A 26,219-nucleotide genomic window follows, 5' to 3' on the forward strand; every position below is an offset into this window, starting at 1 on the left:
CATGCATCCCTCACTCTCTCCCCTGTAACACTTTCTCTCTGTGCTCCCCTACTTATCTGCCTTCCTGACATCACTCTATCTCTAGTCAATGTGCTCTCTTGCATTCCTCTCATTCCATCTATCCTGCTGTTTCCATTCTTTCCTCTTCTATCATTCCTATATCTGACACTCATTCCCTCTCTTCCACTTATCCTATTCTCACCTCTTCTATCACTCCCATAACTCTCTTATACTGTTCCTATTTTCTCTTCTACCCTTCTATCACTCCCATAACTCTCTCATTCCCTCTCTTATACTGTTCCTACCATTCCCATAACTATAATAAAATTAGTTTAATCCTTTATCCAAGTGTGAGCAAACAAAGTTTGCACCTGAAAGTATCTTCAGGACTGGGGTAAGGTGGTACAACACCAGGCCAACTCATTGCAAAGGTGGAGCAAGCTACGAACACTTTATCTCAGTATCTCCTATAATGTAATGCAAAACACATCTCCTTGCGGATATGTCTAATGTTATACATTAAGGGAAGGGCCACTACCCAGACTAGTTTCGACCTTTATTGAGGTCTCTTCAGTGGGAGCCAGGCCCAAGTGGAGATACCAGGCAGAAGCATTAACAGGTCATCTCTACCTATAGGAGTTGCCAAATGGTGTGCTACCCTTTTTAATAAATTACTCTGGATTTAGAGAAAGATGTTGAAAGTCAGGTCGAAACTAGTCTGAGTAGTAGCCCTTCCCTTAATGTATAACATTAGACATATCTGCAAGGAGATGTGTTTTGCATTATGGGAGATACTGAGATAAGGAGTTTGTATCTTGCTCCACCTTTGCAATGAGTTGCCCTGGTGTTGTATCACCTTACCCCAGTCCTGAAGATACTTTCAGGTGCAAACTTTGTTTGCTCACACTTGGATAAAGGATTATCATCATCATCAAATTCCTGCCATGTACCCTCAAGGGGTGTACAGGATATGACAGTACTACATGAAAAAATTACATCATTACTAACTTCCTATCTACAATTTTCCTCCAAATCAGTCTGTTACTAGTCAAGACTCCAACATTATCAGATCTTATATTTCTATCGTCTAAGGCACTTTGTACCATATCAATCCACCTATATCTTGGTCTTCCTCTGGGTCGTTTTCCTGCCAACCTGGCAGAGAACACTTGTTTTGCTAATCTTTCTTCTCCCATTCTATTTAAGTGACCATACCACCTGAGACTAGCTCTACCAACGCATTCCTGGATGCTGACAATGTCAAGTTCTTTCCTAATATCCTCATTTTTAATATGATATTGCCATTGATGCCATCTGTTCACGCCTCTAATCTTTCTCAGGACTCTCATATCTGTGGTCTCTAGTCTTTGGTCAAGTGTTTTACTTCTGACCCAGCTCTCAGATCCATAAGTTAAAACTGGTTTGAACACTGTCTTGTATACAGCTAATTTAGTGTTCTGACTAATTTCTCTCTTATTCCATATGAGTTTATTCAATTGACTTCCTACCATACCAGCTTTGCTGATTCTGTTGTCTCTTTCTATATTTAATTTACCATCTTCAGTAAAAATCGTGCCTAAATAGCTGAAATGTTTTACTTGTTCCACAGGTTCTCCATTCACAACACAGTTGACATTTTCAATGATTCTGCCTATTTTCATTGTCTTTGTCTTTTTATTGCTGACCTTCATACCATATCTATTACAACAACTATTCAATTTAGTCAGAGAATCTTGCAAACTTGTAGCAGATTTATTTAGAAGTAGTATAACATCATCCGCATAAAGCAAAGAGCTGACATTAACATCTCCAATTTTGATATCAGGTTTAATACCACTTTCCTTCATAATGTAATCCATATAGATAATGAATAACAGAGGGGATAATGTACATCCTTGTCTCACACCAGATTTAACATTAAACCATCTTCCTGTACTTCCTTCGATTCTAACTGCTGACTTACAACTCAAATAAAGACTAAGTACTGCTTGATATAATGCCCCATTGACACCATATAACTGCAGCGTATTGAATAGCTTCTCTCTTGGCACCTTGTCATATGCCTTTTCCAAATCGACAAAACTTAAATACAGATCTTTGTTATATTCCCATGCTTTCTCGACTATTGGTCGTAAAGTGAAGATCTGATCCTGACAGCCTCTATTTGGCCTGAATGCAGCTTGTTCTTCACCAAGCTTTTCTTCCACAATTCTTCTCAACCGTTTCTCAATTATACTTGCATAGATTTTGCCAGGAATACTCAGTAGGGAAATACCTCTGTAATTCTCACATTCAGTTTTATTTCCCTTTTTATATATGGGTACTATGAGAGCTCTGCTCCAATCATCGGGAATTCACCCCTCTGTCCAGGCTTTCTGAACTATGCAGTGCAGCCACTGTAAGACTTTTATGCCACCATACTTCAGCATTTCTGGTCGAATATCATCTACTCCTGCTGCCTTTCCACATTTCAAGCCTTTGATGGCTTTTTCTACTTCAAGTATGGATATGTATTCCTGACTGCATGCCTGGTCAGTATTTTTTACCACTGTGCTGTCATCACTGCTTGTTTCATTTAGCAGTTTTTCAAAGTAATTGCTCCATACTTCAAGGATATCTTTTTCTTCTGTTTTCATGTCACCTTTATCATCTCTAACTCCTTTTACAGCACTCTTTCCTCCATTCCTAAGCTTCTTCAACAACCTCCAGAATATTTTGCCACCTTCTTGATATTTATTTTCTATATTCTTGCCAAAGACCTCCCATGACTTTTGTTTAGCTAGTTTTACACACTGTTTAGCTTTCTTACATTTGTCTCTGTATTCTGTAAGAGTAAAAGCCGACTTATTTGCCAGGAACTTTTGATATGCTTTCTTCTTTTCCTTCACTGCCTCTTTAACTTCCTGTGTCCACCAGGGAGTTCTGATTTTTTTATCCTTGCACACAACCTCACCACATGCCTCTCTGGCTGAATCAATCAATGTTTTCTTCAGAGTTTGACACTGAATCTCCAAGGTTTGATTCCTGTTCTCAAACGCTTTCATTTTCTTTTCAATAAGCTTTCTGTATTTTAGTCTACAGTTCACATCTGAGAGCTGTTCAACTTTTATTTGCTTTAAAACTTTCTTACATATTATTCTTTTCAATATGAAATTCAATTTTATCCTGCTCAAGACTAAATAGTGATCACTTCCAATTTCAAATCCTCTGTACACTCTGGTGTCCTGCACCAGGGAGAAAATATCACTATCAACAATAACATAGTCAATGAGACTTTTCTTATTCCTAGCCTCTTCTCTCCATGTGAATTTGTGCACATTTTTATGTTGGAACATGGTGTTAGTAATAACCAGTCCATGTCCTGAGCAGAAATCCAACAGATATTTGCCATTATTATTAGCTTTGCTCTTTTCTCCAAATTTTCCCAAAATATTTTTGTATGTCTCACAATCATTTCCTACTCTGCTATTTAGATCCCCAACAAGGACCAACTTTTCATTTTTCATTGTGTCTGTTGCTTTTTCTAAAGCGTCAAAAATTTCCTCCACTTCTACCTTAGTAGAACCTTCTGTGGGACCATAGGCACAAATAAGTCTCATTGTCCAGTTCCCCATTCTTATATTTGCCCACATTACTCTACTTGAGACTGACTGCCATTCAAGAAGATTAGCCTCGTATTTTGTGTTGAATACTATGGCTACTCCTTCTTTTCCTTGATTGTCATTGCCTGAATATAACATTTTGTATTTATTGCTCAGAAAGATCTCACCAGTTTTGGTCTTTTTTGTTTCAGTCACCCCTATTATGTCGATCTGGTACTTATCTAATTCCTCAGCTAGCTCCATTTCTTTGCCATTCAGGCTTCTTACGTTGATAGTACCGATCTTTAACTCTGGTGATGTTGGGGTGTGTTTTCAGATTTGTTCCAGTAGCTGACTTTTCGCTGTTCGCCCTGGTTCCCTGGCGAAAACAAGGGGCCTTGTTTAACCGGGCGACGCCCCAGCCGGCATGAAATTTTGTCATGTTGTACCATCATTTTTTATTTTGGTTTAACCAATAAGAATACAATTTGGTCGGCTAAATCCCAAATTGCTAGCCCATCCTCGTTCATTCAGTATCAAAGTAGATACCCAACAGGGTGCACCACGAGAAGGTGAGGACTGGACATTAGGTCAGAAGCCCTGGTCGGTTCTCCGCATTCCTTTAAAGGCTATGTGGAGGTCTCCTCTCAGTTATACAGATTTGACCCTTAAGCACCCCCGGATAAAGGATTAAACTAATTTTATTATACTCTAACCAACAGAGTAATTTATTAGCACACCATTTGGCAACTCCTATAGGTAGAGATGACCTGCTAATGCTTCTGCCTGGTATCTCCACTTGGGCCTGGCTCCCACTGAAGAGACCTCAATAAAGGTCGAAACTAGTCTGGGTAGTGGCCCTTCCCTTAATGTATAACATTAGACATATCTGCAAGGAGATGTGTTTTGCATTATAGGAGATACTGAGATAGGGAGTTCGTAGCTTGCTCCACCTTTGCAATGAGTTGCCCTGGTGTTGTACCACCTTACTCCAGTCCTGAAGATACTTTCAGGTGCAAACTTTGTTTGCTCACACTTGGATAAAGGATTAAACTAATTTTATTATACTCTAACCAAGTGAAAAATAAACTTTCCACATTCCTATAACTCTCTCTTTGCAAACATAAAACAGACTGCTACTTATTATGACTGATGATGTCATCTCTACTAAGACTTTCTTTTAGGGTTACACAGTGATCAGCACTCATATTTGTAGATTTAGGGACTCAAAAACAGACGTGTTGAACAGATTATTTTATTAATTACAAATAAAATAAAACTTGATGTTTCGACCTCTATATCGAGGTCATCATTGGAAGAATACAACTGTATACAGAACCAAGCTACATGCTCATGCTTTCTTTTTTTTTCTTTTTTCTAGCCTGACCTCTAGTGATAGAAAAAAAAAAAAAAAAAATATATATATATATATATATATATATATATATTATAAATAGATAAATGCAACTACAATAAACTGTTAGAGTCCTCATGTATTAGGACTCTATTCTGGATAGTTACAAAATGATTTCTTTCAGTTGCTATTGAATGTTCTAAACACTTCACCAGGTTACCAGGTTGTCTTCTTGTAGTGGGAATTTTTCTAATGCTAGTTTAGGATGTTATACAGGTTGTAGATGGGTCTACAACCTGTATGAGTCAAGAATGTGGAGGACCCATCTACAACCTGTATAACATCCTAAACTAGCATTAGAAAAATTCCCACTACAAGAAGACAACCTCGTGACCTGGTGAAGTGTTTAGAACATTCAATAGCAACTGAAAGAAATCATTTTGTAACTATCCAGAATATTAATACATGAGGACTCTAACAGTTTATTGTAGTTGCATTTATCTATTTATAATATCTATTTATAATATATATATATATATTTTTTTTTTCTATCACTAGAGGTCAGCCTAGAAAAAAGATTTATTAACTACGTAGATTTAGTTTACTGGTATAGAAAGCATGAGCATGTAGCTTGGTTCTGTATACAGTTGTATTCTTCCGATGATGACCTCGATATAGAGGTCGAAACGTCAAGTTTCATTTTATTTGTAATTAATAAAATAATCTGTTCAACACGTGTTTTTTTTGAGTCCCTAAATCTACAAATATGTCGTCTACTAAGACTTTTTTTTATTCTTTTTTCAATGAGAGATGCTTTCTTTGCTGATATTATAGCAGTACAGTATATGTGGAAAAAAGTATGATAACTTATAAGAGAAGCAGGTTCATAAATTACAGGTGATCACTCAGTGTTGTGCAAGCTTTATAGTTAGACACAAACTTATCATTCTGCTTGTAGAATTAATTTTAAAGAAATTTTAAAATAACTTTAATTTATGGCAGAAAGTAAGAAAACAAGGAATCACCCCTGGAAATTGTCTAAAAGTGTGGTCATCAAAGGTGGGAGAACTACATTTTAATCTTGGAGAGTGGTGAATGGGTTGAACAGGCTGTCAGATATAGTTGTGTTTTGTCAGTGAATGAAATCAAGAAGTATGACAGGTATTGCATGAATAATGGTTAGTACTGTCTGATCACAGATACGAGAACCTCAGTTGGTTAAGTGCCAAGACGAGTCAATTCATGTTGAAGGGGAGAAAGAAATAAGGCGATGTACGAATTGGTCACCAACATGAGAAATCATGTGCTTTATACATAAAATTTTCCAACTGTTATACAAGTAAAATAGTTATCAATTTATAAACTACAATATTCATAAAAGAGAAGTCAATTTTCCGACATGTAACAATAAACAACTCATCCCACAATATGGATTGATTACCTATTTATTGGAATGGATTCTCCTTCTCCAAGAACTTTTAAGCAATATTACAAAACTCTTCTTTCATTTTGCATAAATTATTAATATTATTTAAAACAAAAAGAAAGATTAACAAAAGATTAGAAGCCAGAAAAATAGGCTTGATTCCAGTCAATTCTTGAGTTATTCTCAATCTTTAGTATCAATAAATAAGATTTTCTTCTCCCAATTAATGCTCAGATTTTAGACCTGCAATTTTAACAAAAATCAACAGGACATGCACAAATCCATATATATTAGGAATATGAGATGACTGCAGCTCTTCCTGGTGCATTTTTAACCTGCAAAAATACACATCAGCCAGCATGTTGGTGGAAAGTGAATCTACTGATTTCCAAAAATTTATGATAAAGAGTACTGCTTACTTCTCCTGAGAGAATGAAGAAGTGTTACATTTAAAAAAAAAAAAAAAATTAACCTCTGGGATCTCACCAGCAACTTATATAAAAGTTGTTTTATATAAGTTGGTGGTCAAAGTATGAGCCCATACCGAATTTCCACGAGGCACATGAAACACAATAATCTCCGCACGAATTCTCAGATATACATTTATATTCTCCCCCCCCCCACTTAAAAATTATGCTGTGGTTATGCTCAATTCAGAAACATATCCAGATGTTAGTATTTCAATAGCTGCTTATTTAAATTTGAAAATAATAAATGGGAAATTATAACTCTTATTGATCATCTGTTCCCTTTGTTGTGTTAACTGTAGGCTATTTTATCCCAAATTAACTAATGATTACTAAACAGATATTGTTTAAAAGAAAAATGAAAAATTTTCTTACCTGTCTGTTTTCCTTTTCATCTGAAAGTTCCCATCTGTGGACGGTAGAGTTAACTGGACTGACTAGATCATCTGTTACAGCTATGGTTGGTGGTGAGTGATGAACTGGTTGCTCATGCCATTTGTCTATTAACATTAAGAGATATTATTAAAGGATTGTAGGAAGTGAGATGGATTTATATATATGATTTATATTGGGATATTTTGTTATTTGAAAGCAAGGCAAAGAAAATTTATAATAAGCAGTAAGATTTCTCTTATTTTCCTTTTTATTATAACGGAACCCAATGTGTTTTACTAAAAAAAAAGGCAAATATACTTGCTTTTCAAACACTCAAGTAATGTGATAGTAGGATATTTTAACTTAAAGATATACCTGGCAGAGGAGGTGTTAACCTCTGGGATCTCACCGGCAACTTATATAAAAGTCATTCATATAGGGTGGCCCATGAGTCACAAAAGAGCTTAAGCATTTAATAACTTATTTATTAATCATATTTAATTTTTTTTTTTTGTTATAATGAAATACAGAACCTGGAGATTTTTTTAAAAATTATTATGAAAAACCACATTATGTAAATGCCTTCCATTTTCAGCTTCATAGGGGCTCTTTCTACAGCATGTTCCATGACAGCTATTAATGTTTCTGGCTGAAATGTCCTAATTTCTGCACAATGTTCTCCTCCAGCTGTTGGATTGTCTGGAGCTTGTTCACATACACCTTTTCCTTCAGATAACCCCCCATAAGAGAACATTCACCCCCACCACTCCCATTTTTTTTCCAAAACTTCCATATCTCTTGAGCTCATCAACTCTTATTTCTAACCCTTCTCTGAGATAATTAGGTTAAAATTGATATAAACACTGCCTCATATAATGCTAGTTTAGCAACGACAGTAGACTAGTTTTGGTTAACCATGCTCTTATTCCATATAAATTTATTCAAGTGACTTCCCAACATTTAGCTTCCTATTCTATTATCCATTTATGTATTTAATTTCCATCCACTAAAAATTGCCCTTAAATAGCTGAAATATTTACTTTTTTTTTTTTCATGTTGGGCCCATACACGAGAGGTTGGTTGATCAACCTATAGTACATTAGTACCATGTATGGGTGATGGGTTGAGAAAGAAGGTACGTGTTCACATTTGATTTAAAATCTGTATTTTGTATTCCTTGGGAAATGCATCAGGAGGAAGACTGTTCCATAGTACAGCAGTTGCAGGGATGATGGAGGAGGAGAAGAAACTTGTTCTGTGGATTTCAAGGTGCACTGTGAAGGGATGTTGAGCAGCAGCAGCTGCACATGTTCCAACGAGCTTAGTACTAAATGGGAGAATTATTGATGCTATTTCAGGTAAACATTTTCCATGGAAATATTTGTAGAATGCACATAGTGCAGAGACTGATCATCTGTGCAAATGTGGGGGGAGTGAGTTGGTAAGAGATGGGTCATTAATAAGTCTGATTGCTCTCCTCTGTTATTGAGTCAAGCATTTGGAACTTTTGGAGAACCCACTCTATATGTGAGAGCAATATTCAATGGTTGGATGGATTTGCAATTTGTATAAGGTTAATGTTACTTCACCCAGCTGTTCAGGGGTGAAGTAACATCTTGAGCAAAGGAGAAATCCTAGTTTTTTAGAAGCTGAGGATGCAATGGTTGTAATGTGTTTATGCCAGGAGATGCTTGATGTCAGGGTAATTCCAAGAAGAGAAATCTCAAATTGTCTGTAAATTTGGGTGTTGTCAAAAATAATACTGGGAGAAAATGGTTCTTTTTTATGAGAAATAAGACAGTACTGGGTTTATTAGTTGAAATTGACTAGGTTATCTGAACCCCATTGGAGGATGGCTTGGATATCAGAACTGAGGGCAGTGGTGGTTGATGTTCTGTAGGTTGAGATGAGTTGTGTGGAGTAAGGTTTATCAAAAGAAAGGGAGGAGTGCAATGTGCTGTCATCTGCAAAACTGTGTGTATTAGGTTTGGAGGTCAATTGAAGTAAGTCATTGATATATATATATATATATATATATATATATAGTAGGAGGAGGGTTGGTAATTGGACAGAACATTGTGGAACACTGGCATTAGTTGAATAGTGAGAGCAGGGGCGGGCCGGCCATATGTGCAATGTGTGCGATGCACACAAGTGCCAGGATAGTAAAGGCGCCAAAGATTTGATATGATATTTTAAATAAAGTGAATTTTGTCAGCAAAATACTGCAGTCTTCATCTATGAATCTCCAACTTGCTTTAGATGCATTGAATGATCTAAATCAAAATAGGTCTGATGAAACTTTCAAAGAAATGTAGAAAGCTCAAAATTAATTGCAGCAAAATTTGACGCAGAATTTGTATTTTGTAATAGTAGACCACTAAGGCAACATAAAAAGACAACACAATTTGATTATGAACATCAAAATATAGTAGATCCTGAAATTTCATTTAAAGTAATTTTTTTTCTTTGCATAATAGATTCTTTGCATTACAATCTTTGCAGGAAAGATTTACTTTATTAAAAGAACATATGAATTCATTTCAGTTTTTGTAATTGTTAAGTACTTCACAAAATAAAGAATATTTATTATCTTGTTGTAAAAAGTTACGACAAAAATTAACATGAAAATCATTCAGACATTGACGCAGACGATTTATGCGAAGAAATTTCACACTGTCAACCATTTATTTCTAATTTTAAAAAGGATATATATCAGATAATTTGGTATATTTATTAAAATGACTTAATCACAGTTTATCCAAACTTTACAATTGCTCTTCGGATTCTTTTGTCATTATCGGTATCTGTAGCATCTGTGGAACAGTCGTTTTCTAAACTTAAAATTATTAAAATCTACTTGAGCTCCACAATGGTACAAGACAGACTTTCAAATCTTGCCATTATATCAATAGAGTCAGATATTGTGGATCAACTTGATATACATTATATTATTCGAGAATTTTCATTAATGGAAACTAGAAAAGGTTCAATTCATTAAGTGATTTTTCTTTCTGTTTAAATATTTATTTAACCATTTCTTTACCCAATAATGTTTAATATGTTCCTATTTTATATACTTGTAAGTTACTATTATTTATTTATTTTATTATTTATTTATTTCCCAAATTATTTTTATTGTTTTTGTACCCTTCTTGTATTTTATTGTTTTTTATAAATTTTTTTTGTAATTTCTGCTGTTTGTTCAGTAAACTTATAATTAATATATTTCATATTTCATTTTTACTCACTGATACATTTTTAGAAAGTGATTTTTTATTGGGGGAAGGGATATAGGGGTGGCAACTAAAGTTTTGCACACAGATGTGGGACACTACTGGCATGCTGCTAGGTGAGAGGATAAGGAACCATCCACCACCACACAGTGTGCATCCAGACAGAAAACTGGCATCCCAACTACAGAAGTTTTGAGATAGACCAAACGACAGTAGCTTGCTTAGTAAGCCCTTGTGTCAGACTCAGTCAAATGCCTTGGAGATATCAACTGCAACTGCTTGAGATTCACCAAACTTCTCCATGGCATTTATCCAGAGATGGGTAACATATGTGAGCAGATCTCCTATTGATTGGCAGCGACAGAATCCATATTGGTGGTCGTTTATCAGACAGGTACCTTCAAGCTAGTGCAGAAGTTGGGAATTGATGATTTTTTCCATTACTTTAGACAGGACTGAGGTGAGCGAGATGGGGCAGTAGTTAGACAGCAGTGACTTGTCGCCCTTCTTGGGAATGGGTTGAATAGGCCGATTTCCAGGCTGTGGGATAGATACCAGTGGAGTAAGACAGCGTATATATGCAACATAGGACAGGAATCAGGTCTGGTGCACAAACCTTCAGAACAATTGGAGGAATGCCATCAGGGCCAAGAGACTTTTTTGTGTCTAATTTTGACAGCATTTTACGGATCTCTTTCTGGCAAAAGGATATAGTGGGCATTGTATGTTGGGCATCTGGAATGGTTGGGGATATTTGCCCTTGTTAATTATGCATGCATTGGAAGCAAAGTGTGAGGCCAGGAGATTGGCCTTTTCCATAGGTAATGATGCAACAGAGCCATCTGGGTATGATAGGGGTGGGAATAGTGTTGGGCAGAAGTTACGACCGATTGCTTTGGCAAGAGACCAAAAGGCTTGGCTGCTGTTTGGACAGGCAATTTCCTTCTTTTTGCTCTTTCGAACTCTGTTTTGGAAGCATTGATTGTTTTTTTTTTTTGCATTTATTTCGAGCTTTGGTATAAGCTCTAAAGAAGGATGGGGTTCTTGATTTGAGTCAGTTATGGTATGTTTGGCTTGTTTCATTTGAACAGCTTTGGCACATCTTTTGGAAAACCAGGCTTTAGTTAGAATTCCAACCTTACAACTCAAACATCAAACAGTTGATGTTTGAGTTGTAAGGTGGGAAACAATAGTCCAAACATGGGAATGAGGCAAAGAAGTTGCAGAGGCTGTCCCACTTGGCACTGTTATAATGCCAAACTACTCTTGTATGAGAGTGTGTCCGTACAGTTCGCCTAGTGGCTTTGCGCTTCACAACCATATGTCTGGGGAAGGAGTGTCCTAAGTTCGATTCCCGTTGATGATGTGAGGAGCTTAAGGATCATCCTCAGCCATAGCCAAGTTAGCCGGTCTCGGGCATGGACAGTAGGTTTTTTCCTGCCAGTTTATCTGGGGTTTTTCATCCTGCAAGCAGGCAAAGGTTAGGTGAGGTTAGGCCCTGTGAACACATAGAGGCATACGGCTGACCTTCTTATCCTTGTATTTCGGTTATGAAATCCAAGCATGCTTGGAAGGTTGTGGGGCCTTAAAGGCCTGTTAAAGTCATTGGGATAGGATAGACCTTGTATGAGAGTGGCTCTGTAAGTGTTGTTGCATGGGGATGAGATGAGCACTGGGTTGTGGTCAGAATTGCCTAGAGGGCCCTCTACATTCACTGGAAGGGTCATTGTCAGGAAGAGATCTAGAGAGAGTGGTTCGGGTTATCAGGTTGCATAGCTGCTCCATCAAGGATGTAGTTGATGTTTTCCATGCTCATGTCTAATTTTATAGTTTGACTTTTTTAATGCTCATTCAATACCAAATTTGCTATGGTGATTAAACAATTTAGTTGAGTCTTCAATACTAGATCTATTTAGTAGTATAACATCACCTGCACAAGAAAAGGAACCAAGTTTAATATTCCCTACATGACTTTCCAAAGTAACATGATCCAAAGAGATGATGAATAACAGAGACAGTATGCACAGTTTTCTCACATATTATACACAATTTATATCAAATCTTTCCTAACAGAAACTTAGTTTTTAATTCCACAAACCAGAAAGTCATATAATGTTCTGTGTCCCATATAATATAATTGTAGTAGTTTGAACAACTTTCTCTTAGCACCTTATCTATGCTTTTCCAGATCTATAAAGCTTAGATACATATCTTGTTGTATTCCCATCACTTTTAGCTTATTTTATATAAAGTAAAAATCTGGACCTGACAACTTCTGTTTTAGTTTGAAGCCAGCTCTGTTCTTACTCAATTTTTGCAAGTTCTCTTCTCAAGTATTCTTGTATAAATCTTACATACATTCAGCAGTGAAATTTCACTCCCTCTCTATATTTCACATTCAGTTTTATTTACTTAGCTAGGTAATAAATATAACAGCACTCACCACTTAAATGTAATATTTATTTTTAAAAAGAATAAGATCTTGTCAATTTTAATAGCAATTCTATAGTAAGTGAATTACTGAAGAACATGCAACATTTAAATTGTGGTGAAATTATCTTTGATGCTCAAGTAGGCTACAACTTTAAGCAGAACAGTGCCAACATTTTTATAATCAAATGGGACATAACTGTGATATATCCTTATGTTATCAGTTTTCCTCTGCTTTTTGATTTTTTTAAGCAGCCTATCTTCATGTTCAATGGGTACAAGAAAGAATTTTACACCAGCAATATTGCTAGAACAGAAGTCAAACGTTGTTTTTGGTGCAAATATGTGGGTGTCAATAATTCTTTACAAGCATGCCTTTGTAACTAGATTCTCTATTACTAATGACTTACATATTTATTTCCTAATCACTTTGTGAATTTCAATGCCATCAAAACTCAGTCCTGTCTTATTACCTGCAAGAAGAAAGATCATACGCCACTCTCATTTACTTTTGATAATGTTCTTGATATTCTTTCAAGATCAGTTTGTCCTTTGGGCTGACTATCACTTTCAGCTTATCCTGGCACAAAACATATTACATCAATGGCCTCTCTCAGCATCTAAAAAACTTGGTGTTAACATTCAAAACATTACTTCTCTTCTGCTCAACTTCTAAGTCTCAGCTCAGACCCACTTAAGAGGGTAATCCACTTAACAGGTAAACGCTCTCTCACAGACCCCCCCTTTAGTTATTTTTCCATAGCCACTATTTCTGCATTGTGCCTTTTCTATAGGTACTTTCAAGCACTGATCTACTAAACTGGCCCACTACCATTCCTTTGCTTTCTTCTAATCATGTAAGAAGAGCAGTCACTAATCACCCATAAACTGTACAACTTTAATCATACCAAATAAGTTTATTATTTTCTCCATACTGTCTTTCCCAATCAATACAATTCCCAAAACAATGCACTATGATAGGTCTTGTGGCCTTTTTAGCCATGTTAAAAAAGTTCTGTTCTTATACTAAGTATAAGAACAGAACAGAACATATACTAAGTAAATGGACCATCATCTAAAATAACAGTTTTCCAAAGTGGGAAATTTTTCTTTCAGATGGTTCATTCATTACTACTTTCTGAAAAGCATGAACTACTAACTATGTTTTGTAATAAATTTAGTTTAATCCTTTATCCAAGTGTGAGCAAACAAAGTTTGCGCCTGAAAATATCTTCAGGACTGGGGTAAGGTAGTCCAACACCGGGCAACTCATAGCAAAGGTGGACCAAGCTAACATCACTCCTATCCTAGTATCTTCCATAATGCAAAACGCATCTCCTTGCAGATATGTATAATGTTATGCATTAAGGGAAGGGCCACTACCCAGACTAGTTTCGACCTTTATTGAGTCTCTTCAGTGGAAGCCAGGCCTAGAAGTGGAGATACCAGGTAGAAGCAATGGCGAGGTCATCTTTACCTATAGGAGTTGCCAAAAGGTGTGCCACCTTTTTATTAAATTACTCTGGATTTAGAGAAAATTTCAAATTTTCAACCATGTTTTGTTTCAGAGAGTTCTGATAATGTGTTTCAGATTTTAAATAATCATTGTCTTTAAATAACAAAAAAACCAACATTGCAAAAATTCTGTAGATCTGCCAAATAAAAATGGTCACCATCATTAATACGATGGCAGGTTCATAGCAGTAGTATGCGGCTTTAATTTCATTTTTAATTTGATGATTTCACATGGAATGACCCATATCCAATACCCATGCCCAATTGTTGATAGTACAAAGAATCTTCTATATAGGCTTGCTAAACAGATGGCAAAGTCACTCCCCCTTTGTAAAAAATTCTGTTCACTTTAAAACTATATTAAAAAACAATATTGGCAAAAGTTCACACATTATGATTAGCTTTTATATTACTGGCCTATTTACTAATGTACCACTAAGAGTGACCCTCGATTTGATAGTCTTCCCCTCCCCCAACATCAGTCATCTGGCTGCACTATGTAGATGATGCATTGGTTAACTGACACAAGACACTTTAGATCCATTTTTCTTGAATTTAAACACCTAACATAATAAAATCTAATCCTAACATAAGGATTTGAAATTGGAAGTGATCACTATTTAGTCTTGAGCAGGATAAAATTGAATTTCATATTGATAAGAATAACATGTAAGAAAGTTTTAAAGCGAATAAAAGTTGAGCAGCTCTCAGATGTGAACTGTAGACTAAAATACAGAAATATTATTGAAAAGAAAATGAAAGAGTTTGAGAACAGGAATCAAACCTTGGAGATTCAGTGGCAAACATATCTGAACGATTCAAATTAAAAAAAAAATACAAAACAACTTCACAAGAACAGCCTTCCCATTAGCCAATTTCTCCTTGCAACACTTAAAAACCAAGTGCCTGACAAAGCAATACTCAAACCAGTCATCTGGCTGCACTATGTAGATGATGCATTGGTTAACTGACACAAGACACTTTAGATCCATTTTTCTTGAATTTAAACACCTAACATAATAAAATCTAATCCTAACATAAGGATTTGAAATTGGAAGTGATCACTATTTAGTCTTGAGCAGGATAAAATTGAATTTCATATTGATAAGAATAACATGTAAGAAAGTTTTAAAGCGAATAAAAGTTGAGCAGCTCTCAGATGTGAACTGTAGACTAAAATACAGAAATATTATTGAAAAGAAAATGAAAGAGTTTGAGAACAGGAATCAAACCTTGGAGATTCAGTGGCAAACTCTGAAGGAAACATTGATTGATTCTGCCAGAGAGGCATGTGGTGAGGTTGTGTGCAAGGATAAAAAAATCAGAACTCCATGGTGGACACAGGAAGTTAAAGAGGCAGTGAAGGAAAAGAAGAAAGCATATCAAAAGTTCCTGGCAAATAAGTCAGCTTTTACTCTTACAGAATACAGAGACAAATGTAAGAAAGCTAAACAGTGTGTAAAACTAGCTAAACAAAAGTCATGGGAGGACTTTGGCAAGAATATAGAAAATAAATATCAAGAAGGTGGCAAAATATTCTGGAGGTTGTTGAAGAAGCTTAGGAATGGAGGAAAGAGTGCTGTAAAAGGAATTAGAGATGATAAAGGTGAAATGAAAACAGGAGAAAAAGATATCCTTGAAGTATGGAGTAATTACTTTGAAAAACTGCTAAATGAAACAAGCAGTGATGACAGCACAGTGATAAAAAACACTGACCAGGCATGCAGTCAGGAATACATATCCATACTTGAAGTAGAAAAAGCCATCAAAGGCAGCAGGAGTAGATGATATTCGACCAGAAATGCTGAAGTATGGTGGTATAAGAGTCTTACAGTGGCTACACTGCATAGTTCAGAAAGCCTGGGCAGAGGGACGAATTCCCGATGATTGGAGTAGAGCTCTCATAGTACCCATATATAAAAAGGGAAATAAAACTGAATGTGAGAATTACAGAGGTATTTCCCTATTGAGTGTTCCTGGCAAGATCTATGCAAGTATATTTGAGAAACGGTTGAGAAGAATTGTGGAAGAAAAGCTTGGTGAAGAACAAGCTGGATTCAGGCCAAATAGAGGCTGTCAGGATCAGATCTTCACTTTACGACAAATAGTCGAGAAAGCATGGGAATATAACAAAGATCTGTATTTAAGTTTTGTCGATTTGGAAAAGGCATATGACAAGGTGCCAAGAGAGAAGCTATTCAATACGCTGCAGTTATATGGTGTCAATGGGGCATTATATCAAGCAATACTTAGTCTTTATTTGAGTTGTGAGTCAGCAGTTAGAATTGAAGGAAGTACAGGAAGATGGTTTAATGTTAAATCTGGTGTGAGACAAGGATGTACATTATCCCCTCTTGAACCTCTGTTATTCATTATCTATATGGATCACATTATGAAGGAAAGTGGTATTAAACATGATATCAGAATTGGAGATGTTAATGTCAGCTCTTTGCTTTATGCAGACGATGTTATACTTCTAAATAAATCCGCTACAAGTCTGCAAGATTCTCTGACTAAATTGAATAGCTGTTGTAATAGATATGGTATGAAGGTCAGCAATAAAAAGACAAAGACAATGAAAATAGACAGAATCATTGAAAATGTCAATTGTGTTTGTGTTGTGAATGGAGAACCTGTGGAACAAGTAAAACATTTCAGCTACTTAGGCACAATTTTTACTGAAGATGGTAAACTAAATATAGAAATAGACAACAGAATCAGCAAAGCTGGTATCGTGGGAAGTCAATTGAATAAATTCATATGGAATAAGAAAGAAATTAGTCGGAACACTAAATTAGCTGTATACAAGACAATGTTCAAACCAATTTTAACTTATGGATTTGAGAGCTGGGTCAGAAGTAAAACACTTGACCAAATACTAGAGACCGCAGATATGAGAGTCCTGAGAAAGATTAGAGCCGTGAACAGTTGACATCAATGGCAATATCATATTAAAAACAAGGATATTAGGAAAGAACTTGACATTGTCAGCATCCAGGAATGCGTTAGCAGAGGTAATCTCAGATGGTATGGTCACTTAAATAGAATGGGAGAGGAAAGATTAGCAAAACAAGTGTTCTCTGCCAGGTTGGCAGGAAAACGACCCAGAGGAAGACCAAGATATAGGTGGATTGATACTGTACAAAGTGCCTTAGATGATAGAAATATAAGATCTGATAATGTTGGAGTCTTGACAAGTAACAGACTGATTTGGAGGAAAATTGTAGATAGGAAGTTAGTAATGATGTAATTTTTTCATGTAGTACTGTCATATCCTGTACACCCCTTGAGGGTACATGGCAGGAATTTGATGATGATGATGATGATGACATAATAAAATCCACTTCACAATATAAAAAGAATCTAATAATTTTCAGTCTAATAATGACAATCTAATAATTGTCATTATCTTTTTCAGAATATAGAAAGCCAACATACCCAAGAAAATATTTAACACCAAGCAATCACACTTGGATATCCTAAAAACACTAATATATAAAGAAAGGGTTATCTGTTTCAGTGAGCTGTTCTTACTACAGAATTCACCCATCTGTATTGTACTGCACTACGCATTTTTATCCAATGGATATAAACCACCCAAAATAATAAATACATGCTCCAATCCCTCACTCTGCTTACATAGAAGATTCCATATGTCCAGGAGCATTCAAAAAGATACTCAGAATGTTTAATAAATATAAGTTCTACACCACATTCAAACCATATATCAAACTAGCAACCTTCATCCAGTCACCTAAAAATAAATTCTATCTACCACATTCAAGAGTGTATGAAGTGCCATGTATTTGTAAACTAGTCTGCAGGCCTTGGCCGAGTGGTTAATGTATTCACTCTCCAGCCAACATGCCAAGGATTTGAATTCTGCCATGGGCATGGATGTTTGTGACTGTTGTTAGGTGAGAGATAAATTTCAATGCACAATGTGAGATCACTTCCTCACTTGTTGGAGTGGAGGCCTGAAGTGGCTTGAAAAAGGTTCCATGTTTGGTCTCTAGAGCAGGGTTTCTAGACTATGTAAAAAATATTTTTAAAAAAATATAAAAATCACTAAAATTAGAAAAAAAATCATTAGCCTACTTACCTACAGTACAAATGTATTAAAGATTTACAAATAAACCTTACATGAGCAGGAGCTACATAAATATAAATAAAAGTTTTTTAAAAAAATGACTTATTATGGACAGACAGGAAGAACTGTTGACATCTGCCTTAGATATCATTATGGCAACTTTGGATTGATAGACCATGCTTTAGACATCCTTTTAGACAGGATTAGATGGAAAGAAACCAAAGTACTTACACAGACAAGTCTGAAAGATCATTTTTGCAACTAGCAGACACTCCCCAAATCTCAATGAGTATGGTTACATTAATTTGTCAAACATCTGAGAGAATCATTTTAAGTTTGACTTCATACTTCTTTTATTGAGTACCTGCATAATTGGTTACAGGCTCAGTAACCTATAACCTGGCAAATGGTTATAGTTCAGTTCTAGTGGCTAAAAAAGTACTAGAGTAACTTTTTCAGGGTCATCTGAGCTGGTTCCTGAGTTAGTTGACTATTTGAAAAAACAAGTAGAGTTTTGCCTTTTCAGTAACTTGTGTTTTTAACCCAGTATCTAAAAGAATTGACCATGCAATTCACACTATTGCAGACAACGATAAAAGTATTAAGAGTTTAGGGCCATAAGATTAGGGCAGTTGTCTATCTACTCTCTCTCTCTAAAACCTGAAAGTCTTGGTTCATGGATGGCTCGAGCTCAATATCAGTGAAGGCTAAAGAATACTAAGTTGCCTTCAAAAAGTTTCGATTGGGACTAAAGAAGCAGCACCTATTCACTTTGGGGAATTAAAAGGTATCAGAGTTTACTTTTATAACTTCTTTTATCCAACAATAGATGGTATCCAATTAGGATTTCAGTTCTTTATATTTATCTGTTACAATCTTAATTTTCCCCCACTAATAACTAACTGTTAATGCTTGCATACTGTTACAAACAATCTGTGCTCTGTAGATGATGGATATAAAATGATTACTTATAAAACATATAAAAACAATACTTCGACGAGCAGAGACAAGCAAGTTATTGTTCCTCTGTATCAAGCCTTGATAAGACCCCCATCATGACTACTGTGATAGAAGGTCTATGGAATGAATCTTATGAGAACAGGTTGAAGATTTGTGGGTTGCAGAAATTGGTTGATAGGCAGAAAAGGGGTGATATGATTGAGACATTCAAATTACTGAAGGGTTTCTAAGATTAATTCAGAGGATATTTTTCAGAACAAGACTGGTGGTGGGAGGACTAGGGACCATCCATGGAAGCTGGGCAAGAGTGTGGTTAGCAAGGGTGTTAGAGCTAGGTTTTTTTACTTGGAGAGTGGTGAATGAGTGGAATAAGCTGCCAGAGTCTGTTGTGGGTGCCATAACTGTGAATGAGTTCAAGACAAAATATGATAGATACTGTGTGGATGTTGAGTAGTTGTTCTTGACGTGATGTTTAGGGCCTCCCTCGATGAGTCTAAGGACTCCTTGGAGTTGCCCGTAATAATAATAAAACCAGAAAAATAGTAATCACTAAATAAATAAATTTGTTATTTATTTAGTCATGACTATTCTTCTGTCAGTCTTATAAGAGGGTTTTCTCTTCTAGAAAATAGACAAGCCAGCCAGAGGAAACATAATTAATGGCAAAAAATATATTTGTGAGATAAATTAGTATACGGTGTCATTATGAGATGAAACAGGGTACAGTGGAGAACCTCTGCTGGGACTCCATGGAGGTGCTGTTTTATACCAATAATATAATATACTGAAGAGCCCTGAGACAGCAGAATCTCTTACATGTCCATAGGTTAAAATGTTTTCAACCTGTATGCACAACTCCTTGAATATCTAAGTAACTATGATTCCCCCTCCCTTCACCACAACAAGCATTCAGGGCTTCTTGAAAGCTTATGACTATTGAATTATGAAAAAGATCCTAATTTAGTCATCTTTTTGGTTCGTATAAGAATCATCACCATGTGAAAAACATCATTTTTTGCTGAAAGAATAAACATCTTGTGTTTGCATCATCAGTGAGTCGCCTCTCACAATGAGGTCTGGAGTGTTATGAATGTGTCATGTAATGATTATTATTATCATCATCATTACCTTTACATGAAATAAACAAATAATCACAACACATTTTTGGTTATCTTGAAATGAGCTACCTGAAAATGAACAAGATTCCAGGTAAATTCTCATTTTGGTGGTTATAGTAATTGTTAGGCAGAGAATGTGAAGTAAGTGATTATTGAGTAAAACTTTCATGCAGCCTCTTAATATAAATAATATTTTACAATGTATGTTTGCTGGAACTTCATTTCCTGAGAATGACTAATTCAGCAACTAAACAGGCATTGCCTTCTTAGTATTTATTACGAAGAGTAATAATAAACGCATTTGTGTGTATTTGCAATTTATTTGAAAACGTAGAACAGGAGCTGTTCCTCTGGCGCTGAGATATCAGATAAAAAGTTGCAACATGTATATATCTTTCCTTCAAGTTTTTTTATAATTTTCGTTGACGAGGCAGATCTGAATTAAATAGTGACAGCTATTAAGATAAAAACCGAATAATCAAGATATTTTAATGATTGAACTCATTTACAAATCCGCTCATGTTTCACAGTTTCGATGTAATATTATTAGACTCATGTTTGAGACAGATAAACTTACTCTTCTTTAGCTGCTGGAATGTTTTATTTACACCGTGAGATACATCACCCACTCGGCCAGTTATGTAAGAATAATATTCATAATTGTCATGGCCAAATATATTGGTCCCGAAGTTATCGATTAGGAACTTTGTGACACGAGTCGCTACCTGAAAAAAGAAAACAATCCAATTAGCTGTAGAGTAAAATTTTCCAATTGCGAGTAGCAGCAGACTGAACGAAATAGAATATTTTTTTATATAATACAAAATAACTTTCTAAAGATTTTTTTTAACTTTAGGAAAAACACCGGAGAAAACGCGTCATATTCAAGTAAAAAAACTTAATTAATGCAATAAATTATATTTAACAAAAAATGTCCTCGTCAATAATAATAAATAAATAAATTTCGCTATTGCCTTTTATTCCTTACAAGGGAGTACACGAGTCCGTCTAGGCTATGTCTAACTTTTGGGGGACTAAGAGGGCTAAATTGTTAATGTATTGACTACCGACGAATATCCCTAATATTATTAAACAGCAAACAAGTGCCGCTATCTTAACAAACGTTATTTAATTCAATAAATTATAATTTCCAAAAATTCAGTATTGCTTTTGCTCTTCCTATTGACTCCCCCCCCCCTCTTCGAATGGTTCTCACACAAAGAAAATATTCCCAAACTTCAATACAGCACCGCTAATCACTTCATAGAATTCCTATTGACTTTTTTTGGGACACATTGTGATGAGCAGGGCCGACGCTACCATTTAGGCAAACTAGGCAACCATCTAGAGCGCAATCCATGAAGGGGTGCAAAACTTTAAGCTATGCTTTATTCATACTTTACTAAAATATCAAAATTAAATAATGATATATGATTTAGGTATCGATTCTTTTTCCTTATCCCTTACACATTACACTATTTAACTCTTGGTTCTTTTTTTTTCCTTACCTAAATGATTTGAACTTACCGCTATTTAAAATTCAGTTAAGATAAATATTTTAAGACGTTAACATTTTAAAATATTCAATTTCGGTATTTTATAATTTTTTTTTTGTAAATGAATTATAACAGAGAATTTTCAAATTAATTTAAAAAGAATAAAAAAGTCCTATTAATTTGCCTATTAATTTAACCTGAAAGACAATTTTATTTTGTTTAATGTCAGTCAGAAACATTTTAGTTTATGAAATAAGGGGCGCACTTGTAAACTTTGACTAAGGCGCAAAATAACCTGGTACCGACAGTGGTGATGAGAGTAATCTTTTTATGGGTTTTATTCAATTGAAGGCGAGTGAGTTAGCCGATCTCATACGGAGTGGAAGGGTTGTTTATCCCGAAAAAAAAAAGGGGGGGATTCTTGGATTTTGCATAATTATTATTATTATAATATCACACCTCCCGGAGTCCAGACACATTGAGGAAGGGCATCAACTCTACAACTCCTCGTCTCACTACTCCACAAACCTTCATCATCTAACACCAACGCCATCTACCGCCGACTACCACCACTAGTGATTTCACAGACAATCACAAACATCTATGCCCATGGCGGGATTCGAACCTGCAACCTTTTTGGGTGGAGGGCAGATACGCTAACCACTCGGCCAACCAGACCGGCATTTATCAATCTCTGGAGTATTCCTATTCCCATTCTATCCTCATTTACGCTCAAGTGAAAACCTACACATTTCCTGTGTAGGTATTCGGAAGCGAAATCCTACGGAATAGGTTGGTTACTTCTTATTCCTGGAGGTATCCTATGTCTGTAGAAGCATGTGTTCACGGGGGCCAGTTCGCCTGTTCCAGAAACTCGGTTTTTTGACCCGAGTTTCTGGGTGAAAAAAAAAAAAAATCCTACCTCCATATGAGACTGGCTCATCTTTAGTCGAAAGCGACCAGATAAAGGTTCATCACGTCACTAACGGGAATCGAACCCAGGTCTTTCTGACCAAAGCACTTCGTCTATACAGACTGAGTTTTTTTTTTTTTTTTTTTTTTTTTTTTTTTTTTTTTAAACAACTTTATTATAAACTTTTGCAATTATTTACATCATAATGAATTCTTTATTTATATTCTCTAGAGAGCCTCCATAACTCAGTCTATACAGACTGAGTTATGGAGGCTCTCTAGAGTAATTAAATAATAATAATAAAAAAATAGTGAAATAGGAAAAATAAGTGCCATTCTTTAGAGAGGTAGGGGTTGCAATTCATAATAATTATCTAAATGGATATTATTTTTAATTAAAATTAATACAATGGAGGATTTAAATTAGTTCTTTTGCTTACATAAAATTTTCACTCACATATCAAGGACAACTTCAGTATAAACTCAAAACTTTAAACAAGGCACAAATAACATTGGGAACTGGTAGAAGAAAGGGTTAGAAAAAGTTCCCATAATCTACGACTAGAGGAATTTTTTAGTTCATTAGTTGATCTCTGGAATCGGCAAGTGGTTCCCCCCCCCCCCACCCGAGAAACTCAGGCTTTTCCCATCATTTCAAATTGATGGGAAAAGCCCGAGTTCTGACCATGGAACCCACACTATTTCAGACAATATTATTGCGTTAGGGTTAGGGACGAAATGGCGGTACTTTTTGCTGTACCATCCTCCCTTTCGTCTTTTGTCCCTACATCAGGGTTTCCAGACTAATTAAAAATAAATTAAAACTATAAAATAAATAAATCAGCTAACTCCTTTTATTCCCTTATAGCAGTAGGTGAGGCCTTTATACCCTATCTAGCTTTTTTTTGGAAACTGAGTGGGCAGTTCAATCTCCACCGGTAGCCAATCAGAGATAGCTGGCCCATGTCTGTCATTAATAATAGCAGCCATCGATGAAGAGGCTGGCAAACAAGTGCTGCCATCTCTTGGTACCTAACCCTAACAAGATATGTTACTGTCTGAAATAATATGGGTACTACGGTCGATTTTCTTGAGTTTGCAGGATGAAAAACCCGAGTTTCCAGGAAGAAAAAGCCGCTTGCCTGTGCAAGACATCGACTAACTGGGGGACTTACGTAAGAAAGGCTTAGAAAAAGTTTCTCCCGTCAGCGACTAGACTAGAACTTAAGTCAAACTTCGAGCGATTAAGCGCAGAGGACGAAGAGCCACTTCCACTGAGCTGCATTAAAAAATGAATTTCACTTTTAGAGTTTTTTTTTTAAATTAAAACTATAAAAGTGAAATTTATTTTTTCAATATAGTCTGGAAACCATGATGGAGGGACAAAAATAAAAAAATAAAAATAATAAAAATAAAAGTAGCCTTTGTAGCTCAGTGGAAGTGGCGTTTACACTCCATGGCACTTGGCCTCCTGAAGGAAGACCTAAGTTCAAATCTAGTCGCCGACTAGAGGAACATTTTCTAAGCCGTTCTTCGACTAGCTCCTGAGTTAGTCGATCTCTAGCACGTCTCAAAAAATGGGAAAGCGGGTTTTTTTCGTCCTGTAAGTAGAGAATTCTGGCAAATGCCTTGGCAGAGTCCAAATGTTTTTAACATCACAACTCCATTGTAATGTAAAAAACTGTATTCTTCATTGAATCCTATGAAATTATTATTATTGAAAGGGAACCTCTACGGATTTCTAAGACTCATCGTGTGAAACCTAAATTATCAACACAATACCTATCGTACCTCTCCATGAAACTATTAACGGACAAAGCACTCAAAACTGACTTGGGCAACCCATTCCATTCATTCACCATTATCCAAACGAAAAATTTAGTCCTCACTCATTTGCTGACAATACTTTCACTCAACTTCCAGGGATAACCTCTTGATCTTCCTCCTCCAGCCAAGTGCTGAAACATTTCCTCTGTATCAATCCTATAAGAGCCTTTAAGTAACTTAAATGTTTCTACCATATTCCCCTCGCCTTTTTCACCTATCAACCAGCTTTTGTAATCCACAAACCCTCAATCTATCTTCACAGGAAGCATTCCACAGACCACTAACCATCTTTGTCACTTGCCTCTAGATCCATTCAACCATTTCCTCATCTCCAAGAAACCCAAATGACCAAACTTTAGCACAGTAATTCAGATATGACCACATCAAGGTTTTATAAAGAGGAATGATAACTTCTTTATCTCTGCTTATTAGTGTGGTCTCCAATAACCAAGTAATCCTGTGAACTACCATAGCTACTTTAGCAATATGCCCTCTAAACTTCACCTCTCTACTACAACAACCCAAATCCATGGCTTCAGTTTCTTGGAACACAGTTCCTCAGTGTGATACACAGCATGTAATCTTTAAGTTTTCATTATGTTTTGCCTATTCTGTCAGCCCCATTTAAATCATTCGGCAAGCTCTCTATATCACTTTGATTAACTATTAACTGACAGAATTTTGCATCATCAAAAAAAGCCGTGCTACATCTCACAGAGTATCAGTGTGATTAATATTCTACCTACTGCTTCCAGATACCCCTAGACTTTCCCCTCCATCGGCGATGAACATCGTCCTTTGCAGATCTTTATGCCATGGTACTGCTTCAAGCTGCCTCTTAGGCATGTCATAATCATCTGCCTTAACTGGATTTTCCACGTTTTGCTACCTTCCAAGTCAAGGCCATGTGATCACTTTTCCCAAATGGAGACGATGCAGCTACCTTAGTTATGTACCATTCAAATTATTTTCTTTATTATTTATGTACAATTTAAACAGTAGTGGTCTCCAATCACAGAGCCCTGTGGAACACCACTAATTACCTTTCTTCTGCTGGATTCTTCTCCTTCATATACTACTTTTTGGTATCGGTCTATCAGCCACCCTTTTATCCATCTGACCAGTTTCATATCCATACCCACTTGTTGCCGTTTGGTAACAAAGTTCTATGTGGTATCCTGTCAATACAGCAGTATCATCGTGTAGTCATTCCTTTTACCCAACTCAGCTGTATTATAAAAAAAACTTAGTACATTATTAAGGCATGATCGAACCTTCACAAGGCCGTGCTACATCTCACAGAGTATCAGTGTGATACTGCTTCCTCCAGATACCCACTGACTATCCCCCATTGACGGTGCACATCTTCTCTTGCAGATGTTTATGCCATGCTTCAAGCTGCCTTTTAAGCATGTCATAATCATTTGCCTTG

The 26,219-nt window shown here is 36.0% G+C and overlaps 1 protein-coding gene across 2 annotated transcripts in view; it reads right to left on the bottom strand.

The window, feature by feature from the left end:
- The window catches only part of LOC150109128 (rho GTPase-activating protein 20-like), a 166,334-nt gene that overhangs the window by 64,466 nt on the left and 75,649 nt on the right, over positions 1-26,219 (bottom strand). For both annotated transcript variants that reach the window (XM_090411718.1, XM_090411719.1), the window contains exons 6-7: positions 21,130-21,277; positions 7,204-7,328 (exon numbers count right to left, since the gene is read on the bottom strand). In XM_090411718.1, the coding sequence (XP_090267844.1) occupies positions 7,204-7,328; positions 21,130-21,277 (273 nt within the window). The remainder of the gene's footprint in view (positions 1-7,203; positions 7,329-21,129; positions 21,278-26,219) is intronic.

The sequence above is a fragment of the Typopeltis vanoorti genome, chromosome 2, assembly GCF_054136105.1.
Source record: "Typopeltis vanoorti isolate ZY-2024b chromosome 2, IOZ_Tvanoo_1.0, whole genome shotgun sequence".
Classification (NCBI taxonomy): Eukaryota; Metazoa; Arthropoda; class Arachnida; order Uropygi; family Thelyphonidae; genus Typopeltis; species Typopeltis vanoorti.